The sequence below is a fragment of the Buteo buteo genome, chromosome 4 (genome assembly GCF_964188355.1).
Source record: "Buteo buteo chromosome 4, bButBut1.hap1.1, whole genome shotgun sequence".
In the NCBI taxonomy this organism is placed as follows: Eukaryota; Metazoa; Chordata; class Aves; order Accipitriformes; family Accipitridae; genus Buteo; species Buteo buteo.
In genome coordinates this window covers 6279310-6299616 of record NC_134174.1, presented here as the reverse complement: position 1 = coordinate 6299616, position 20307 = coordinate 6279310, and the positions used below count along the sequence as shown (strand labels likewise).

The 20307-nt window shown below is 39.7% G+C and overlaps 1 protein-coding gene across 1 annotated transcript in view; it reads right to left on the bottom strand.

Annotated features, from left to right (window-relative positions):
- The window catches only part of CELF2 (CUGBP Elav-like family member 2), a 374910-nt gene extending 356271 nt beyond the window's left edge, over window positions 1–18639 (bottom strand). Inside the window, exon 1 of the mRNA XM_075024683.1 lies at window positions 18295–18639. Within this exon, the coding sequence (XP_074880784.1) occupies window positions 18295–18347 (53 nt within the window). The 5' untranslated portion in view covers window positions 18348–18639. The remainder of the gene's footprint in view (window positions 1–18294) is intronic.
- Window positions 18640–20307: the final 1668 nt, after the last annotated feature.

The following is a 20307-nucleotide window of genomic DNA, read 5'->3' as shown; positions in this document are numbered from 1 at the left end:
ACCCATAAATTCTCTGTTACTGTTTTGTATAACCTCATCAATTCAATGAGAGTCTTCATAAAGCTTTTCTTCCCTTCATGTCATCTCTGTACAAAGGAGAAACAGCATGCAGAAGAGTTAAGAGTCTATTTCTGTTTCTGAAGAGTCGTCCATCAAATAACCCAGACAGATGATTACTATACTATGCTTTTGGTGTTACTCGCCGAGTGAAGCATTTTGTGAACCCCGCAGTTGAGACAGCAACTAATACTGCACTAGAGCCATGCTTGTGGTTACAGAGTAGCTTCACTTGACCTAATGTAAAAGGTCTGTGTTGTAAGACAGACATGTTTATGTATTTTAAAATCTAACCTAGTCTTAGTAGGCTCAGAGCCAATGTTGGTCTGCTTTTAATGACAGCATTGGTTTGGGAGCTAGGTGTTCAATCACCACTGGAATTTAACTACAGATGGTCCAACCTCTTTCAACTCCAAGTATAAGTATCTAAAGCTATAACAATTTGTGACTGTCCTTTTTATAAGATAGTTTGAGAGCTCCTTGTGTATGACTGGAGGCCAAATGGTTCTGCTCAGTGCGTAAGCTGTCTTTACAAGATTGATCTCTTTCCTCTGCTTGGGCTAATACAGCTACTGTATGTCCAAGCTACCTTAAAGGATGAGATTCAGGGGTCTGACACCTAGATTCTGCTCAGATTTATGGTTTAACATTAATTAATTTCAACTAATGTTTGGAGAAGAAGAGGGACTAAGGATGGTGAGATGGGGGCAGGCGAAGAGAGACTTCCCTTCTAACTTTCCAAACCATCCATGATGAAGCCTATAAGGAGGACATGCTGAAGGAGAGGGACCTACGCTAGGAGGAGTTTCAAAGCCGTGAGAAAATCAAGTGGAAAATGGTTTATTAGCTTTATGTAGGAAGATATTGAAGTAATAACTATACTTGTCATCCTTTATTCCAGCTTCAAGATACAGACCAGGGTTTTACACCCAGTTTGCTGTGTCTTCCCTGTGCAAAGTTAAGCTGCTTAAAATAGTTTATCATTTCTTTCACTTTTAATAAGGGCTCACTTTTTAGGAAGTACAGACATCCTATTTATTCAAATTTTTCCTTAAAATGGGTTAGCTACAAAATATATACACAAAGAATATTTATCAAAAGACTCTTAATCAAAGCATGGGAAGTTTATCTCTGTACTCACTAACAGATGCAACTATCTTCATTCATACATATTTCTGAGAGGAAACCAATTATGTCACTGACTTACTCCCTTCTCTGAGGACCCTCTTCCCACAGCTAACAACCCTTAATAGATTATTTGAGGAAAAAGAAAGGGGGGTAGTTTGTACCCAAGAGTAGCAAAGAAAGCTAGAAGGTGATTAGAGTGAGGTTTGAGAGTTCAAAGCAAAATATGTTATTTAATACGATATAAAATCATTTATATTCAAAGACCTAATTAGGAATGTGTGTAATGAATGCTACCCACTTGTCTCAGAGTACTGTTTAATTAAAAATATTTCAAGCTTATTTGTGCTTTTTGGAAATGGACCGGCATTGAAATGGCAACCACAATCTCCTCTGGAAAATATGTATGATTACACTGCTGCTTACAGTCCTGCCACCTACTATAAATACCGTTTATGGAATTAAGATAATTCTACATCATCTTTGAGCCTGTATGTCATGTGTATGCATATGTATGCATGACATATTTAAATCTAGGAGCCAGAATTTGGTTTGTGCTTTGAAAAGTTCTACATATACCACCTAAAGAGTGCCTTTATATATGCAGGCTTGAATATCTGTTAATGTTTCAGGAGATCATTCATGGCAGTGCAAGGAGTTGTTTAGGAGCCAAGGACATTCAGTTTCACCTTACTTGATCACCTCACATACTACATTCATAATGTATCAACATCCCTGGTCTGGGAAGGTCAGGGAAGACGTTGTGTTGGTCCATGCTGTGCCACTGCTTGCAGTTATCCATCTTGGACATCACTGGCCAAGGTCTCCAGGCATCCCCCAATATTCATCTCTACCTATCTTCCTCATCTCCAGGACTTGCTTCACTTCCCAGATCTTTCCTCCAGTTGTGACCTTCATCTTCTTTCTAAGCCTTCTTCTCCTCCTCCTCTCTAAGACCACTTCTTTCTAGGAACACATCCTTTCAGCCTCCTCTTCTTTCTGGGCCCCCAAACTTCGCATTTACCAATCAAAATAGTCTATGTGCAGAAGAACAACAAGTGATCAGCCTGCTAATTGATGCCTCAGCGTCATCTCTCTTTATTAACTGGAAGACTTAGCACATGCCACTTTTGTTTAGTCCAGGTGTTCACAAAATTTACAAGCTTCTTAGCAGTTGCAGAGAGGAAGCAGCAGGCTTTTATGCTTGACAGTTCAAAAGTTCAAATGTGGACATTCACCCTCCCATCCCAATTATCTGCCTCATGTTAGTAATCATTATTTTTGTGTTTGGTTTTTTTGGCCTGCAACCGTCGCCAAACATGTATTAACTCATCTCCTGCAAGTGCTTCACTGCAGTGTCACATGGTGAAGCAGAAGAATGATAAAAATCTATTTTCTATATGAACACAACACTAGTTTACTGATTAGATGTATGTTGGTAAGATTGTTGTTTTCTGCTATTTCTATTAAGAGATGTAAGGCAGGCGCTAATCTACTGATTTATGAGTATCAGCATTATGCATTAACTCTCCATCTCCTAGAGAACTTGTTGAGTTGCTGCTACATTTCATAAGAATCCCCACAAGGCAGCAAGTATAACTCATAAGCTAGATACATCCCTCTCCCCCCAAAATACCAAACACATTTAATCATGCCCACAAATATTAGCTTTAGCCTTATGTAAGCCTCAAATGAGCACACAAATCTTACTATCACTATTTGAAGTCTAAAACACTGGCAGGATTCCCAAGTAAGCCACTGTGATTTTGGAGAACACCAGGAAATTCAAGCAAAGAGTAAAACTCAGCCTGCCCCAAACAAGCAAATACGTTCCTTTGCCAAACAAAAGTTCACAGCAAAGTTAAACACAGTATTAGAAACAATTGAGATTTGCAGAGAAGAAACGGCAGGAGAGGTTCAAAATCTAATGAAAGCCAAACTGGGGGTCTGTTTCTGTTTTGATATGACAGTATGAAACTCAATCATCGACACTCTTTGAAGTCAAGAACAGTTAAGGTGGCTAGTACCTCGAAGCAGATGCTTTAACAAGAACTGGCTTAAAACCTTCCCAATCAATGCCTTAATTTTAGACTGTGCAGATCGGAAAAAAACCCCAGTGCTCAGGCTAATCTGAGGATGCAGGCAAAAGGCCAAACTCTCTTAGGAGCTCAAATTCCAAAAAATGATAGCACGAAGGATTTTTGAAGCACTAGCCATCACTTTTCCTGTCTCAGTGAGTGCCAGTGAGCAAGAGGATCATTTGAAAACTTGGCTACAGACCTCTCATTTTCATTTTGTTTCTTTTAAACAAATAGTTCAGCCTAACAATCTCCAGGACAAACACAGCTAAACAAAAAAGATCCCCACCCAGCACTCACTGATTATTAAGCCTTTGGTTTGGCGTAGAGTCTTCTTTGACAAATAAAATCATAAATACATTGTCTTCATACATAATCTGGGGACATGCAGCTAAGATTGATTAGTACTGGTATGAACTCTTAAAAATAACAGGTCTTAAAAACAGAAAGCCATAAGCATGAGAATATAAAAGAACTAAACTATTTGAAATGACTTAAAATCTGTCCCTGAAGCACACTGTCAGAAATCTTCACAAGCTGATGTCTTCTGTGGATGTTGGGCAGGAGTTTTACGTAGTTTCTATAGTACGCATTTAAAAGGACCATAAAAATTTGGCCCAGAAACAGGACCGATGCTTCCATTTTGAGTCAAGAAACCTATCACAAGTAGTCCAGACGGAGGGGGAAATATCGCAGCTGAAAGAGAAGTGAACATTTGGTCGGAAGCTCATGCGGAATTTAGAAGAGTAATTTTTGTTACCAGGTCAGAAATCTTTCTGCTGTTCCTGTTTCAAAAATTCATGGACTGACAACCACAAAAGAAATGTAGGTCTCCAAGCAAATCCTAAAGTTGTGCAATAATCTTAGAGTAGATGTAAAGAAAACCCCACTATGTGATATTATATATATAAAGAAAAAATACTAGCAAATTTGTGCATTTTTACTTTCTGACTGAACAAAAGGTTATTTACCTTAAAAGTCTTTGTGTACATGTGAGCATCTGTGCCTTTTCCTGTGTGTTTATGGACTAGAAATCCCCATTCGCATAAGCATTTTTGCCAGACCCAAGGAAATTTCTAACTATGAAAACTGGCAGCACTGGATTAATTGTCTTTACTTCTAAAGATTTCCCAACACCAGGGTGAAGGGCAACACTATATTATATATACAAATATCAAACTCATAATGAAGGACCTTAGGTTATTACTCCTGTTTCCCCACTCGTCATTGACAACACAACACAGAAAATTAAAGTTCATGGTTTATATTGTTGCTCTCTCAAACAAAAAACTCAGGAATTGAAGACTTGATGGGGAAAGAAAAATAAAAAAAAAAAAAGGGAAAACCCAAAATTTTTCCCAACCTTACCACCCATCTTTGTGTAAAGGTTTGATTCTGAAGGCAAGAGTAGGGAAAGAGGGAATGTTCAAAATCAGCTATTTACAAAGAAAGAACGTAAAGCTGCAAAGTAGCAGGAATTTATTGAGGTAATTACATTAAGGATCATTCCTGCAATTTCATTCAGTTCGCCACAAACTTAAGAACCACTCAAAGGTTCAAGTCAAGTTTTGATGTTCACGTAACCAAAACCCTCAAATTTGACATTTACAGATCTAAGCTGACTATTGCTGATTTCAAAATAAAGTGAACATCGTAGCCCCTTCCTGCCCTCTTTAGGAAGCAGATGTCTTAAGTATAGTCACATACAAATGTTAGCTTAATTCCTCCCACCTTTTTGAACTTCTTGCCCAGTTTCTGAGATGCTTGGCAAGGAGGCGGTAATCTCAAAAATACTAAATTGTCTTAAGCCTCCTGAAAATAGGCAGTCAAGTAAAGACGGAGAGCCTCTCAGGTACACTGCTTCAGACAAGGACAATTTTAATCCTCACCAACAAAAAAAACCCCAAACAACCCCCCCTCCGCTCCCCCAAAAAACCCAAACCCCCACAAATCCAAACAAAAACCCAAGCCAAAATAAAACCCACCCCAAAACAAATGAAATAATAATAAAGAGGAAAAAAGAAAAGGGGGACCCCCCCCCAAAAAAGCCCCTAACAACACTGAAACCACAAGAAGTATCAAAAAAACCCAAAGCAGGACCCCCCTCCCCTGCATCTGATTCAGCAGAAGAGGATCTAACTAAGACACACACGCAAATGCCAAACAAAGAAAAGAGATTTCAAGGGTTCCAACTCTTCCAGAATAAACTTTTCATCCCTAATATGGAAAGATAATGCAGAGGAAAAATATCTTGCATTCCCAAATGAATAAAGCTTTTCTAAAAACAAGAAAAAAAAAATCTTGCTTGAACATACAGGACCTTCCGCACACAAGTAGAATTAACTGAAAATCAAAACTAGTCCAAATTATATCAAGGCTTGCTTACACGCAAGGCAGTTCTCCATCTATATATTTTCAGGTGCGCTATCCAACTTCAGAAAGCTTGAATTACAACATACGAAAGATCTTATGATCTTGAAATCTTCAGAACCCTGTCTTTTCTGGTCAGTCTAATCTAATGCTTTACCTCAGGGATATGTCTGAATTTATCTTTGATCACCATTGCATCAAGCTCCCAGGAATTAAATGAGAATCTTGTTACATTAAAACAAAGTTGTTTATAATCAACCATGCACAAGCTGTTGGTATGGCTAGCTGCCACACAAATCAAGGTTAAAACAGGCCAGGCTTACAGCTGAAATATAACTAATATGACATTATTCTTTCAGACATTTGGTTAGGCTGACAAATTTGTAACTCTGTAATTTACACAATGTCCCCATGACATGTGGCAGTACAGCTATTGTGTATGGAGATTTTTGTCATGAGAACGAGGGGGAGGAAGTCTACATTTTTCTAATGCAAATCTTTCCCATAACAATTTCGGAATGCATGCTGGTTTGCTAAAGTATACAATTTACCTATCTGAGAGTACACGAAGTTCAAATGGTGATGGATAATTATTTTAATGCAATGCAAAATTACCCTGTGGAACTCATCGGTCCAGAAAGTGGTTAAGATACTGTATATAATACTGTTGAATAAAAGTGTATTCTTTTGTAACAGAAGGCTTGAAAGATTTATTCTTTCTTTTGCCTCATGCATTGCATCAATAAGGTAAAAGCTGTTAGAATTCAGTATTAGGAAAGAAAACTCAATTAGTAGGATTTAAAAACACTCTTGTATAACACAGGAATTGTCTCTTGGGATCAGACGGGAGTTTGTTTTATATGACCTTCCATCTCTAAGAGGTACAAAAAGCCTACACGGATAGGGATATGTTGCCAAATAAGGAAAGATTCTTCTCAACCTCAGATAGTAGTTGGCCAAAGCATCAGGACTTATATTCTTCCCCATCCATTTTAATCCTACCTAATTGTAGATGTTCTCATCATCCATAAAAATAATTTTTTTCCAATTCTAAGCATTTGGCCTCCATGGTATCTACTGGCACAGTATCCTGCGAGCTAATTGTCATGCGGGTTATTGGTTTCAAATCTCCCACTAGATTTTTTTTTTCCCCTTTGTGTTACGACAAAATTCAAACAACAAAAGCCTAAATCACCATTTCTGAGAAGCGCTTGTTATTCTGTACAACTCTTTGCCTCTGTAATTAAATACTCCTCATAAGGAAGTCCTTCTAGGTCTGAAATTATTAGCCAACTATTGCTGGAACCCCTCAGTTAAGGCACATTTTTTATCATCTTCCTGAAGGAATTCAAAATTGGCTGCTACTACTGAGAAGATACAAAGATACCATATATAGGTAACTGCTCTGTTCCAGATGATCACATCTTAAGAAACCATCATACATACTGATTATAGAGCTTCCTCCCCGCAAAGCTGATTTTATTCTGTAGTACCACAGTAAGCTTCCAGCTGCTGAAGAAGGAAAAAATGCCTAACCCTTTGCTGCTGAACTAGTTCTGCTTTCCCACCCCACTTTCACCATGTAGATTTGTGCAAACTTCCTGTGTGGTCTGACTGCTGTTGTGTATTATAAGAACAAATCGGGGTGGGGAGGGGGGGAATAAATGCAGAACTCATTCTTTCCTCCAAATTGTCATGTTTTGTGATGTTGCAACCTGGAGCCCACCATTGTTTCATGTCCAAATCACAAGCTCACTGTACACATGGCTCGTTTTCATCAACAGAGCTTGTTTTCCCCCTGTTGTTATAGACTGTATTTTCATAATATCTGCTTAAATTTAATCCACAGTCTGAATTGCCGATACACGATGTACAAACAACCCTGTAATATCTTGCAGAGAGTTTAATGGGAAAACAAGGCAACGACTAGTACAGTCAGATTAATACAGGTACACGATACTTTCAAGCTAGGTTTCTGTACATTACAGAACATTTTGTTTTAAGGTGTTTTATTTTTCTTAAACAGTGACTATGATTTTTTTTTTCTGGAAATTAACTGAAGTCTTTTCCTAGGACTTTCCTGCTATGATGCCTGCCCAGTAAACATCTGCAACTGTAGCAAAAATAATTCTGGCAAAGGTAACTTCTTATCTGCATGTAAACAGGATAAAGTTATGCCACCTGGAATTGGACCTGCAGCTTCATCCATGCTCATTCTTCTCGTTGCTTTTACTGAACCATACCAATGTGAACAACATGAATTTTCTTTGCAGTAGATCAAAGTTCTTTTGCTATTTTGTCACTGCAAGAATAAATACCTATTTTTGTTGTTGGACACTCTGCTGTGGACGGTTGTACAGTATCTACAGTTAAGATAGGGAACAAAGGATGTAAAGTGCAATAACTGCATCCCAGACTGATACTAACAGAAAAAATTTAGATCTTAGCTTACTAAAGAAAGTATTGCTAGAGGGGTTTACTTTTAAATTAGGGGACCTCTTAGTAAAAGAGTAACTTGCTTTTTCTCTGGGGTGTGGAGGTGGAGAACTGAGACTGCTTTTAAATTCTCCTTATGAAAAGGATAAGAGTCAAGATGTAAGAGAAGACCTCAAAGTCCACATAAAATAGCCACCTAGCCAGCTTTGAGGCATCATGTAATAAGACTCTGCAGTTGCACTTGTAAGACCTGTGTGCATGATGTAAGCTCTCATTAACTACAGATTTTAATGAATTTCATGGCAAACAGAGCAACTTACTGTCCACAGATGTAGCTACAACTCTCAGCAAACAACAAGGAGATGTGAACTCAGCCTAAGAGCAGTCTCAGAGCTATATATGGGAACCACGATGCTCTGGGTTAAAAATACAAACTGCTTTTGCAGCAGTAAAAAGAGATAAAAAAAATCCCTTTGCAAAAATCAGGAAACTTTCAGCTTAAACAGGTAGCAAAAAAAAAAGTTACTCTACAATACAGCAAGTTTAGTTTCTCCTACCACCACTTTCCAATGATTTAGAGTTGGTATGCAACTTATATAGTTAGTTTACACAGCTTGTCTGCAACCTAGAATGTCATAGGTTTAGGTTTGTTAATAGATTATGCTAAATTTATTAGTCTACTTGAATGCTGACTAAAGAGCAAAGAGCTAGGTCATCTGTTTCTTTTAAATACAGGAAAAAAATAACTAGAAAATTAAAACTTAATGTAACCTTATTCCCAAGAGCTTTTTAGAGTCCAGACTTCAGGTGGTGTAAAACTGGGCATCAACAGGCTGGAATTAATTAATAGAGTAAGTGCTCTGACCAAAACATTTTTTCTCCTATTAGATCCAGAAACTTATGTATCAAAAGAAAGATGTCAAGTCTTCTGCAAAACACATGGGGCCCAAATCCTAGTTACTCTCAGTCAGTAGATCTTGCTCAATGGAGCTTTGTCAGTTTGTGTCAGCTGGAAATCTAACCCCAAAAGTCACATTAAAGACCCTGCCAATTAATTCCTGTTGGAGTCAATGAAAGTTTACATCACTGTTTAAATACTTTTCTCCCCATCACCCCATTTGAAACCTTTAATACCTATCTCCCCCTTCCAAGCCCGTAATTCTTCCCAGGCTACAAAAATCCTTTATTTTGGCATGTCCAGCCGAAACTTGACCCCAGTCAATGACATTTTGCAATTCCTGGCAAGGTCAGTTTTTCCAACAAGGGGGAAGTCCAAGGGCTGCAGGGACACCCACCAGCCTCAGCAATGCCAGCTACTGGTGGGACTGAAATTCTTCCCTAAGACCACACTGGGGCAGAAAGGATGCCCAGCTGAAGTGCCAAGTTAGCAAATATGCCCAGCAGCTCTACCGACAGGGCACGTAAAAATTAAGGCTGAAATACATAACACAGATCACAGACCCAGTACTTCTGGAAGGAAGCTGCATGGAGAGCCATGCAAACCTCCCAGGGACTAGAAACCACCTCTGATTAATATGCAGTAACCCCTTGCTTGCTTAAAGCAAAGATTAATTACAGCCTAAGAGTCTGAGAAGTGAAATTCAACCTGCAAATGCTTGAAGGTGAATTTAGTGACTATTTGCAGAATTAGATAGTCTCAGCTTGAAATCTGCCAGTGCCTCCTGGTTCAGGATGAGCGTAACAGGAAGAGTAGTGCTGGGGTGACACATGTAGATTAATTCACTTCTATATTTATAACCTATTCTTTGTGCAGAAAGATTATTAAGTCCACATATTTTTCAGAACTGGAATGTCCACTGCTTCAAAGGCTTACTTGAAGTCCTTTCTATAATACATCACTGTTTTCTTTGGGACCTGGAAACCAAGAACCCTATTTAAAAGAGTCTTAAAACTAAAGAAAAAACTAACCTCTCCCCCTTTTTACTTTAAAGCTTTCCATATTATCTTATAAATTCTTCGATGGAATATGCTTAATCAAATCACTCAGAAGTCATACCAAAATTTCCAACCCCAACTAAGTTCTGGCTCCACTGATCTACTAATTTAATATATAAATGTAATCTGCAGTTCAAGTATGTTAAGTTGAGAATCAATCTTCCACTGCTGAAGACTTGCAAAGTTACCTGAACAAGTAAATTAATTTTTTAAGAAATACAAAATATCTATATAAAGCATTTCTTGAAGATAACTGGCTACAGACAATTTAACTTGACCTCTGAAAAAGAAAAGAAAGAAATCTAGCACAACTGACATGACAAATTTTTCCAATAATCTGAAATCCACATGTTCAACAAAAGAGAGAGACAGTACAATTATTGTGATAATTGCTGGAGCCTCCCAATATTTGTACCTTTAGAAAATCTTCATTTTTAAAACTCATTTGGAAAAAACAAATAAACAACAACAAAAAGTCAGTATCTGCAGATCAACAGGAGCTCAGTAACAAAGTGGTCCACTAATACCAGCTTGGGACCAACTCAAGAACAAATATCCTATAATGAATGATCAGAATGAACTCTGTCCACAGGAGATGGGTGGAGTTTCCCAGATAAGGAATAAAAAAACAGAGGATCCTCTTCCACTTGTGATGAAACATGAGGAAACACACACAATCAAAGAAAAAGCACCCGAGAAAGTTATACAGAAATGCAATTCCTATGTGGTTTGGGGTTTTTTTGGTTTTGTTTTTGTTGGTTTTTTTTTTTTTATTAAGGAAAATTGGAATATAATCAGTAGAAGCATGTTCAGCTGCTCATATAAAAGAGATTGGATAAATATAAGGTTTAGGTTATGCTAAGAATTTCTTTAGTGCCACAGAGCATTTTGCAGGAGTATTAGAGCTCCTGAAGTCTGAACAGGTTCCTTGGGAGACAGCGATACCCGCCAGACAACACCCACAGGGAACAGTTAGAGCGTTTTCCTTACAGATAAGAAATTAAGCTCCTACAGAGGTCAAGCAAAGGAAAATCTACTGGATCTTGATGTAAAGGCCCAGCAAGAGAGACTGCAAATCTCCCTGGTTTCTCCGTCCTTGGTACAGCACCTTGAGACTAGCAGGAGTGCAAGAGATCTTCAGTGAATCTCTCTTGAACAAAACGAAGCCTGTTCTATAGGCAATGCTGTAATAATGACGGCTGGAATAATAACTACTAGAACTTCATTCCTCTAATGACGCCCCTCCATGGGGACAGCAGGGTACGCTACCGATGCTGGGAAAATGTCAGGTGGCACAGGTATCGCTGGACGAAGGTGACGAAACACAGGGGAGTAAAGTTGTGCATCAACTGGGGAGGGGGTTAGAAAAACGAAGGAGAGCAAGAAAAGAGCCTATGAAAAGAATTATTCACACGTGCCACTATCAGACATGAAAAGAACAGCTATGCAGAGAAGGAACTGTGTACCAAAGGAGAGACTGAGCTTGGAAGGGGGGGTTTAATAAAGCAGAACAGTAACTGAGCTTACAAAGTTTTATAAAGAGTTACTGAACAGAAGCATCACACACACATGAAAAAAAAACCCGAAAGGGGAAAAATAAGGAACCCAAACCGCCAAGCTAAGTAATTTGCCATTAGGCAAAACTCAGCCAGATCATTCAGCTCTGGGTTCCAGGCTTCAACCAGCTTCAGCCTAACAACTTTTTGCAAAAAAGCTGCTGTGCGCGAGGAATTTTAGTGGCTTGTCTGTGGAGCTGCCTTGCAAAGGCAGAAATACTGAAGAAAGGGTTTTAGTCAATGAGCAAGGAATTACTTGTTCTCAAAAGAGTTAAATTCTAGTTTCACTTAAGTAAATTATTTTTATGAGGGCAGGCAGCGAAAAGCCCAGCCCAAGGCTGAGCCCTCACTGCTGTGAGCTCTGTACAGAGCTGGACATCTCTATAGCCATGAAAAGTTTACAGCCAAAGTAGATAAGACAGGTATAAACAACTCCATTTTACCGGTGAGAACTGCGGCACACAGAGATTAAGTAACTCATCCAAACTGACACAGAGAGCCTGGGAAAAGCTTGAAATTATAATCTTATCTCTCAAGGCACAATGTAACACTGCCACTGCCCAGCTACCTTTCCTTTCTACCGGCATTTCCTCCTTATTTCAGTTCCACTGAGCACAGAACTAGACAAAGCTTAAAATTTGCAATGGGTTAGTTATGAAAGAGCTGCAGAGATCTGCAGAAGTACACTAGGACTCTCATTGATTTAAGAGATGAAGATGGTGAAATAGTAAATGAAAGTCAGTATGATTAAGTAATGCATGTAGGAAAGGATGATCCTGTTTTTACCTGCATCCTGCGAAACGTGCATCCATGTAACTGGATGTCACTAATCACCAGTCATGAATGAAATTTTGGCGTATAATAGATGCAAAACCAACACAACCTGTCCCTCCCCTCAAAAGAAAGGAACCTAAACTCAATGTCTCAAGGCCTTAGCAGGGAAACCACTCCAAACAGCTACCACATATCCCAAAACATGGATGCAAGACAAATTTACACATAAAAGAGCCCTTCCAGTGCATTGCTTTATTAGCAGAGGTGTAACCAGTGTGTCAAACCACAGAACTTCTTTGCTGCAAGATGTTGTGAGCCCAAAGTTAAAACTGCAATACCAGCCAGAGAAATTCATGGAGGAAGCATTCATCAAGAAAAAGACATCACTGCTGGCATGGGAAGTTCCTGAACTGCAAATCGCTGGTGGCTGGGAGAGTGTTACTACACACTTACCATCATAGATTCTTGCTCGACATCTGTGTTGCTGGTGCAGAAATTTTATGTTACATTTTAGGGGTTAGGGCAATTTAAACAATTAGGCAAAGGAACATAGCAGAATGGTAAGTAAACCTCTTTGTGAGAGAGCATTCATTTGAATTGGATGGTTAAATCCCCCATAAAGCACCTGGAAGATTTAACAACTCATGTCCAAATGAACAACATGTAATAAGCTTGTATACAGGCTTGATATGAAAAGTGGATTGTTTTTAGTAAAACAGTGGAGAATAACCTCTTATTGAAAAGAGTGATATTGAATTTTAATCAGGCGAAAATAAAGATGCAAGAATAAATCTGCACAGGCTTAGAGAAGGACTAGATGACTTTCTCAGCCATCAACAATGGATGCAGGAGTGTGTTACATCCTAATCTGCTATTTTCTGTTATCTTTACTTTTTCAATCACCCCATATATTCTGCCTTTTTAAGAAAAAAAGCCAAACAAAAATCCCTGCCAGTATTGTCCTCTACAAAGTGCAGAGGAAGTGCAGATACAAAAGATGAAAAAGTGATTAAAAACTCATACTTCACTATAGCTAGCCCTGATTTTTCATCCCAGTATTACTCACTTGAGTGATTGCAGAGTTACATGTTCAAACTGAAAGCAGAGGAATCCAGACTATGCCTTGCTGCTCATATTTTATATATCAGAGTTTAGTAACAACCATCATCCCCCTGGTGATACTCATCTGTGTCACTACTCAGGAGTTATGTGACCCTCACTAATATCCCTTTCAGTGCCATCTGACACAATCTGTATTTTTGGAGGGGTTAACTGGAAAACCATTTCTGAAATGTGTTTTTAGTTATTACAGGATACACACACCCTCTTTTTGTGCATATTTATTTTTTTTTAAAGTGAGCATATTGTGGCAATTACGGGGGAATCTGTATTCTCTGCTGACATCTGAAATTCCATTATCTGTATTTCATGGTGGTGATGGAGTCCAGCATTATGTCCCTGGGTCAAACTTTCAGGGCTTGTTTTCTTTTGGTTTTGAGTAGTGGTTGGAGACAATGTTGTTCAGGTCCTCAGAGTAAAGCGCATGTGAAATAATTTCTTTTACCCCCTTTTCTGAACAGTGGTTCTGTGTCGGGGGTCCATGCACTTAACTGGTCTGTTCAGATACTGAATACAATACCGGATGCCTTATCTTAAGCTTTGCTAAAATGGGAAGGCAAAAGCCAAAACAGGAACGAGCCTTAGTTTATTGTTCTGTGCTAACAACTGAATTTGAGCTGTTGTGTGTACTTTCCTCCCCCCTTTCCCAATTTGAACACCTTGAAGCTATTTAACCCATCTTAATTCACAGGCAATCACAGGAGCGGCATGTGTGGATAGGACTATTTGCCCAAAATAGCTCACAATACAAACACCAACAAGGCTGAAATTGCTCCTCCTGCACTGACTTGCCAAGCATGAAAAACGCTTTTTTCCTGAAAAGCCAAACCATTTACAAGCTGTTTGGGTGGTGCATGTGTGGTGGAAAATGGCATTTTGGAGACAACATTTGAATTGGTATGTCTGCCGGACATATGTTCCAAACAAGATGTTCCCCACTCCACTCCCCAAGTTGTATGGACCAGTTCAATAGGACTTGTGAAATTCAGATCATCTGTATGCAGAGCAGTACAGCAAGATTCCCTGCTTCACAGACTGTAAGTTGACCGCTCATCTGAGTGAAAACTACTCTTTGCTTGGATTTCACCTTGAGGTTGCGAAGTCAAGTTAAAAACAACTTTTTTTTTTTTTCCCTAGCAATAAGCCATTGAAAGGTCACATACTTCTTCAGACAGGAATGCAAAGGAGTACAAGGTCTTCCCTGTATAGGTAACTCATGTGATTTATAATGCTGCATTTAGCCTTGTTGGAGTCAAATTAAGGGAAAAAAGCAACAAAGGAGACGTGGCCTTGAGGTTGGTTTATTTTCCTCCTTTTTGTGCCTTTCCCTGCCTGGCTACCGCTCTGCTTTTGCTGTTGTAGGGACCCAGAGCACAGGATCTGATTTCAGAAACAGCAACCAAAGCTGTCCCTGTCAGGTATGGAGAAAAAAACCCACATCCCAGGAGTACAGGGGAAGTTTTGAACAGGGATTAGAAACGTCTCTGGAGTCACAGCAGCTGATCTCAGTCTCTCTTATGCATTAGGGTGGCTAGATCCCAACTCCCGTATCGTTTTAGAGACAGGTAAATGGGATTTCTGTGTCTGGGTGAGCACACATCATTTGCTGGTAAGGCTCTGAAGGATTTTAAAAAGGCCTGAAGTTTTGCCAATCTGTCCTGGCTCCAAGGAGTACAACAGACATGACACTTATTCTAGTCACACTACAAAAAGCAAGAAGGCATCCATAAGGGAAGATCAGGCAGCAGTGTGTTAATGTCAAAGCATAGATCTTACACTGGGAGCTTATCTGAAAAGAGACAACAGGAGGAAAAAAAATAAACCCATGAGCTCTCGCAGATTACTTTCCAATAACTTTAATATTCAGTTCACTATCGAGAAATCCAGTGAAAGAAAATATTTTCTGAAGTGGGTTTTGTTCTGCACATTAAACTGTGTTTAGAGCCTGTGAGTTTCTCCCCCCTTGCTGTAACGTGGAGCCAGAAAGTATTGCAACTCTCGGTGGCCTACCCCAGACAGACAACGAAAGAGGGAGGCCTGATGTAATATTATATGTACACATCATATTGCCATTTATTTATTTTAATACCTCTGCTAGCTCTCCCAGCCCTGCTGGGTGAAATCTGGCAAAATCCCCTGCCATCCTCCACCACCACCTTCTCCCACCTGTTAGGCTCCACCACCAGCCACAAGCCTTGTCTGTTGTTATATTGTACATTTTCCTTTATTATTACCATTATTCAGAGGGCAGAGGATGTGCTTCTAGGGGATTTGGAGAGCAGGGCAGAGGAGCCAGAGCTCAGCTGAGACGGGGGTAACCAGCACCAAGGCAGCCCACAGCTGCTCTGAGCCCCTGGGAATTATTATTAAGCCCCAATGCAGTTATTCCCTCCGCCTCCACGACATCTGCATCCTTCAGTCTTTTCCCAGCTAAACAGGTCTCAAACTGTGAGCGAGTCACAGAATGAATTACAGGGGGTGTACAAGGAAAACAAAATTGAGAGTTTGCCACCATAGGACACTACTCGCGAGCTGATTGTAGGATTTGCTACAGCATTTCATTTGGGTCTTAAAGAATTGCTTTGTGCCGCCTAAGACAAACCCACAGAAACTCTTCTATTTCTTAGAAATATTAGCTACAGGCTCCCTTGATACATGGAGGGGAGACACTAAAAACGGTACGCTCAGAGGCATTGAACAGGCTGGAAATTGGCCTGCAGAAGAGGAACTAAAATTAATAAGAAAAGGTAGAAGTGGCATTACAATTTAATAAGTTGCAAGCCGTATGAGCTGCATGTTGACTTCTAGCTCTTTTTTTTTTTTTTTACTATCAGTGATCGTTTCACTTGTATTACATACTCCCTTTTCCCACCTCTTAACCCTCAGCATCCTGCAGTTGATCTGCACAATGTCACGTCTGTACAGAGCTGCTGCTGTAATCACACACAGTAACTACACAAAAAAATGTCCAGTAAAATTGACTTAATCGCATCTTTGACCTACTCTGTGTCCATACACCCGTAATCTCCAGATTCACACACAAAGTTGGGAAACTTCAGTCATGCTGTAGGGAAGAAGTGCCAGGGAGATATTTCTTCTACAGTCGTGTAAACATGTCCCTTTTCTCAGAAAACAGAATTCTTCAAGAGGACAACAGAGTCTCCTCCTTAAATCTTCTCGACTTTCAAGTCCTCTGGGTCATCCCTCAACTCAGCAAAACGCAGGTATCACCTGACCTGACTAGCAGAGGAATCAGAAGTAGTCTCACAGAGCTAGATGAACTTTTAAAATAATTCCTAGGATAGCTTTTCTGGAGCACGCACGTCGTAAGGCAACACATATGGAGCTCTGCAAAAACACTTTCTTGGCATTCACTGGCGATGACTTACAGAAGTCACCCCGGCTCTGGTCCATAGCCTGACCACCCGCCCCGGATGCCAATCACAGCCCTGCACTCCACCATCCCGCACAAAACTACATGTGAGCTAACACCCACACGGAACTTTTGGAAGTCAAATAGAAACTCATCATTCTGGGCTGACAGTCCTAAATGACTTTAAAAAAAAAAAACAACCAAACAACTAAACTTGCAATAAGACTGCTAGGCCAAGTCTCAAATCACAGATAAGGATAAAGGATCTTAGTCCACATTCCTACACACAGGCTCAGAAGATGGTCAGAGAAATGTAAACTTATGAAAAAAGAAAGTTCAATGCTCTGCAAATATGAGGAAAAAAAATTAAACATGTAAGTAGACTTTATAGTTTGACTTTTGAAGGGTTGGTTTTCCTCTTTCAGCTCAGGACACATTAAATTTTTAAAACATTGCAGCAAGATGCTCAAGTATACTTTAACTTATCATTATCATTATTATTATTATAAAATTCACATACCCCCTCAAAATCCCTGTAACTTACTCCTTTAAAAAAAAAAAAAAAAAAACAACACAAACCAAACTGTATTAGGTGCAGCTTCATGTTTTGCTTAAGAGCTGAGGGAAATAAACTTTACATTTAACTAATTGTATAATTTCACCATCTACGTTCCCAGATGGTTCCGATATTTTAGTGACGTTTCTGCAAACCATCTGCAAACTTTTTACACGTCCGGATTCTCAATAGGCAAAACTAGGCACTTACAGCAGCATTAAACATGGGCATTTAACACTGCGGAGTTCTAATATCTGCAGCAGGCATTAACAGTGATTTTTTTTTTTTCCCTTATCCTTCTTTCAGCAGTTCGAGTTACCATTTTTCACTCTTCAAAGAAAAAAAATAGCAGTGCTGAAGGTAAAAATCAGTAGCAACTTTTCAGTATCAAACACATGCCTTAGAGGGACAACAAACTGTGGAAGTTTCAACAACAAAACGAAACAAGCACGTCTGTCCCCCTTCCTTCCCCCAAGACTATTTTCCCCTTCTTGATCAACTTTCATGCTGGTTTTTTTCCTCCTCTGAAGTTTCCCACCCATTCCCCTGCAGAGCACTGCGAGGAAAACAGAGAGTTAATCCTGCAGTTTCAACTGGTGTGAGCCTTTACTATTAACTTGAATTTACGGAGCAATCTCTCCTTAAAAAAAAAAAAAGGAATAAAAAAAGAATTCCTTGCTGCACTGTAACACCAAGAAGTATATTTTAAAAATCTCCCTCGGGTCTCTCTAAACATCTGCTTAAAGGTTTGCTGTATCTTAAAAGGGCTCTAATTACCAGAAACTCCTCTCTTACTTAAGCCCAGGGCTCACATTTCGCTTATAACTCAAGCTCCAGTTAATTTAGGGCTAAACCAAAAACGCCTGTACCAAAGAGAAGAAAACATAGGCCTACCTTAAAACTTTCCAGCTTTTCAGAGGATCCAAGTCAGAGATTATAGACACCATTTTAGTAATAACAACAATAAAATATATATATATAAAAAAACCCCCAAACACAACCCACGGCAGGGTAGCCTAACCACAAAGCAGAAAGCACTCTACTCGGTGTGGGAATGACAACAAACCCAGCACAGCTCTTCCTCCTTCTCAAGCTGATAAGCACTTGTCCCAGCTTCTCTCCACCCCCAAAATCAATCTTGTGCTATATTGCTTCACAGTCCCAGTTTCATTTCTTCACCACTACCTTTTCAAGCCCTTGTAATCTGCTCCAACTGATCAAATTTGACCTTTTTGTAGCCCACTTTATTCCGAGCACAGCCCTCAGTTAAATCTCTCTTTATTAACACCGTCCTTCTTGGCTTTCTTTTGGAACAAACACAGCTCAAGCTTGAAGCCTCCAGTCTTTGCCAGCAATCATTTACAGATTACTGCAAGCTGCAGTCTTCTCCTTTTGGGTTTTTTTCTTCTGCCTCTGAGGTTTGCTTTTATATTATTTTCTGAAGGTTGCTGGGGGTCTCCTTTTCCCTATTCTGTGCAGGTTGGACTTGACACTTTTCAAGGAGGGACTTTCTAATGCAAGTCCTTTCCCACCCTCCCCTCCTCCCCTTACCCCTCACCCTCATACAGACAGATACACACAATAAAAACAGTTCACAGCCTTTTGAATACAGAATCATCTTTCTCCCTCCCCCCTTTATGTTTGTAAATCTATTAGACTTGATAGACTTGTAAGCTGAAGCTGTGACTGAAAGCAGGACTGCAATTATGGTGGAATAATAAAAAGCCTAATAATGCAAAGACAGTTGTAACCCTTTCGATGTTTGAAAGGGGAAAAGGTGTCTATATAATTCCATTAAATCCATTTCTTCTTTTTGTTGCTGCTTAAAAAATAAATAGTAAAGCGTCCTCCAGATCACTATGGTGATCTGAAAAGTTGTGTAACTGCTGTTAGTGTGTGTTTATTTAGGAAAATCCAGATGACTGGCTTCTTTTATGTTCCTGTAACACTTTTTGACATTGATTTCCCTGCATTTAAATATTTCTCTTTTGCATTTTTTTTCTCTCTAAATGTTTCCCATTCATCCCGTGAATGACTGTAACCTCTCCTTGAGCTCCACCAATTCATTGGGATTTCTAGAAATTCCCAAATTAAACTTCTAGGGGGGGGAAAAAGCAAAACTGTAGCTTATGAATTGTTCAGTCAGAACCAAACTACCCCAAATGACAGATACTTCCACTTTGCTATTTATACCACAGGCATATGCTCCTAGTTTCAGTCTGCCACCAGTTCTCAAAAAAAAAAAAAAAAAAAAAGAAAAAGATCAGCCCTTGTATGTTAAAAAGAAGCAGTAATGTGATGGTCACAGAGATCTGGTAGCATGTGACGTCACACACTCATGGAAACATAATTAAGGGTATAATAAGGCCTAATAAACTTTTGAGGCTGCTTTAAGTCTTCCACCACCCCCTCCTTCGGTGAGATAAAACTCGAGCTATGTCTGAACTGTTTTCAGGGCTCCCTTGTAGGCTGTAAGCTGGTTTTGGGCAGCCTGACCCTCCCCTTACTGGTGTCCCTCGAGTACAAAACCCAGCACAGTCTTGCCCTTGCCAGAAGGCGACACTGAGGCTTCCCACTGTCCCAAAAAGATTTTTGTGACCATTTTGTCTGCCAGAGAGCAGCCAGGAGACAGCGGTCAGATAGAAACAACCAGTTTTAAACTACCTAGGTACAAAACGCCTTCTTTGTTCAAAGGCCAGCGCATCATTGACCCCTTACGTAGGAGAACTGTACATTGAGTCCTCTCCTGCCTCTTTTTCCACGCCTCAGCCTGGGGAAGCTCAGCGTGTGGGGCCACATCAGTTGATCAGTTGAGCAAGTCAGACCCCAAGTTCAGACGTCTGGATTTTACCTCCTGCCCAGAGCAACAGGTCCAACAGCTTGGCTTTATCTCAGAGGGCCATGACA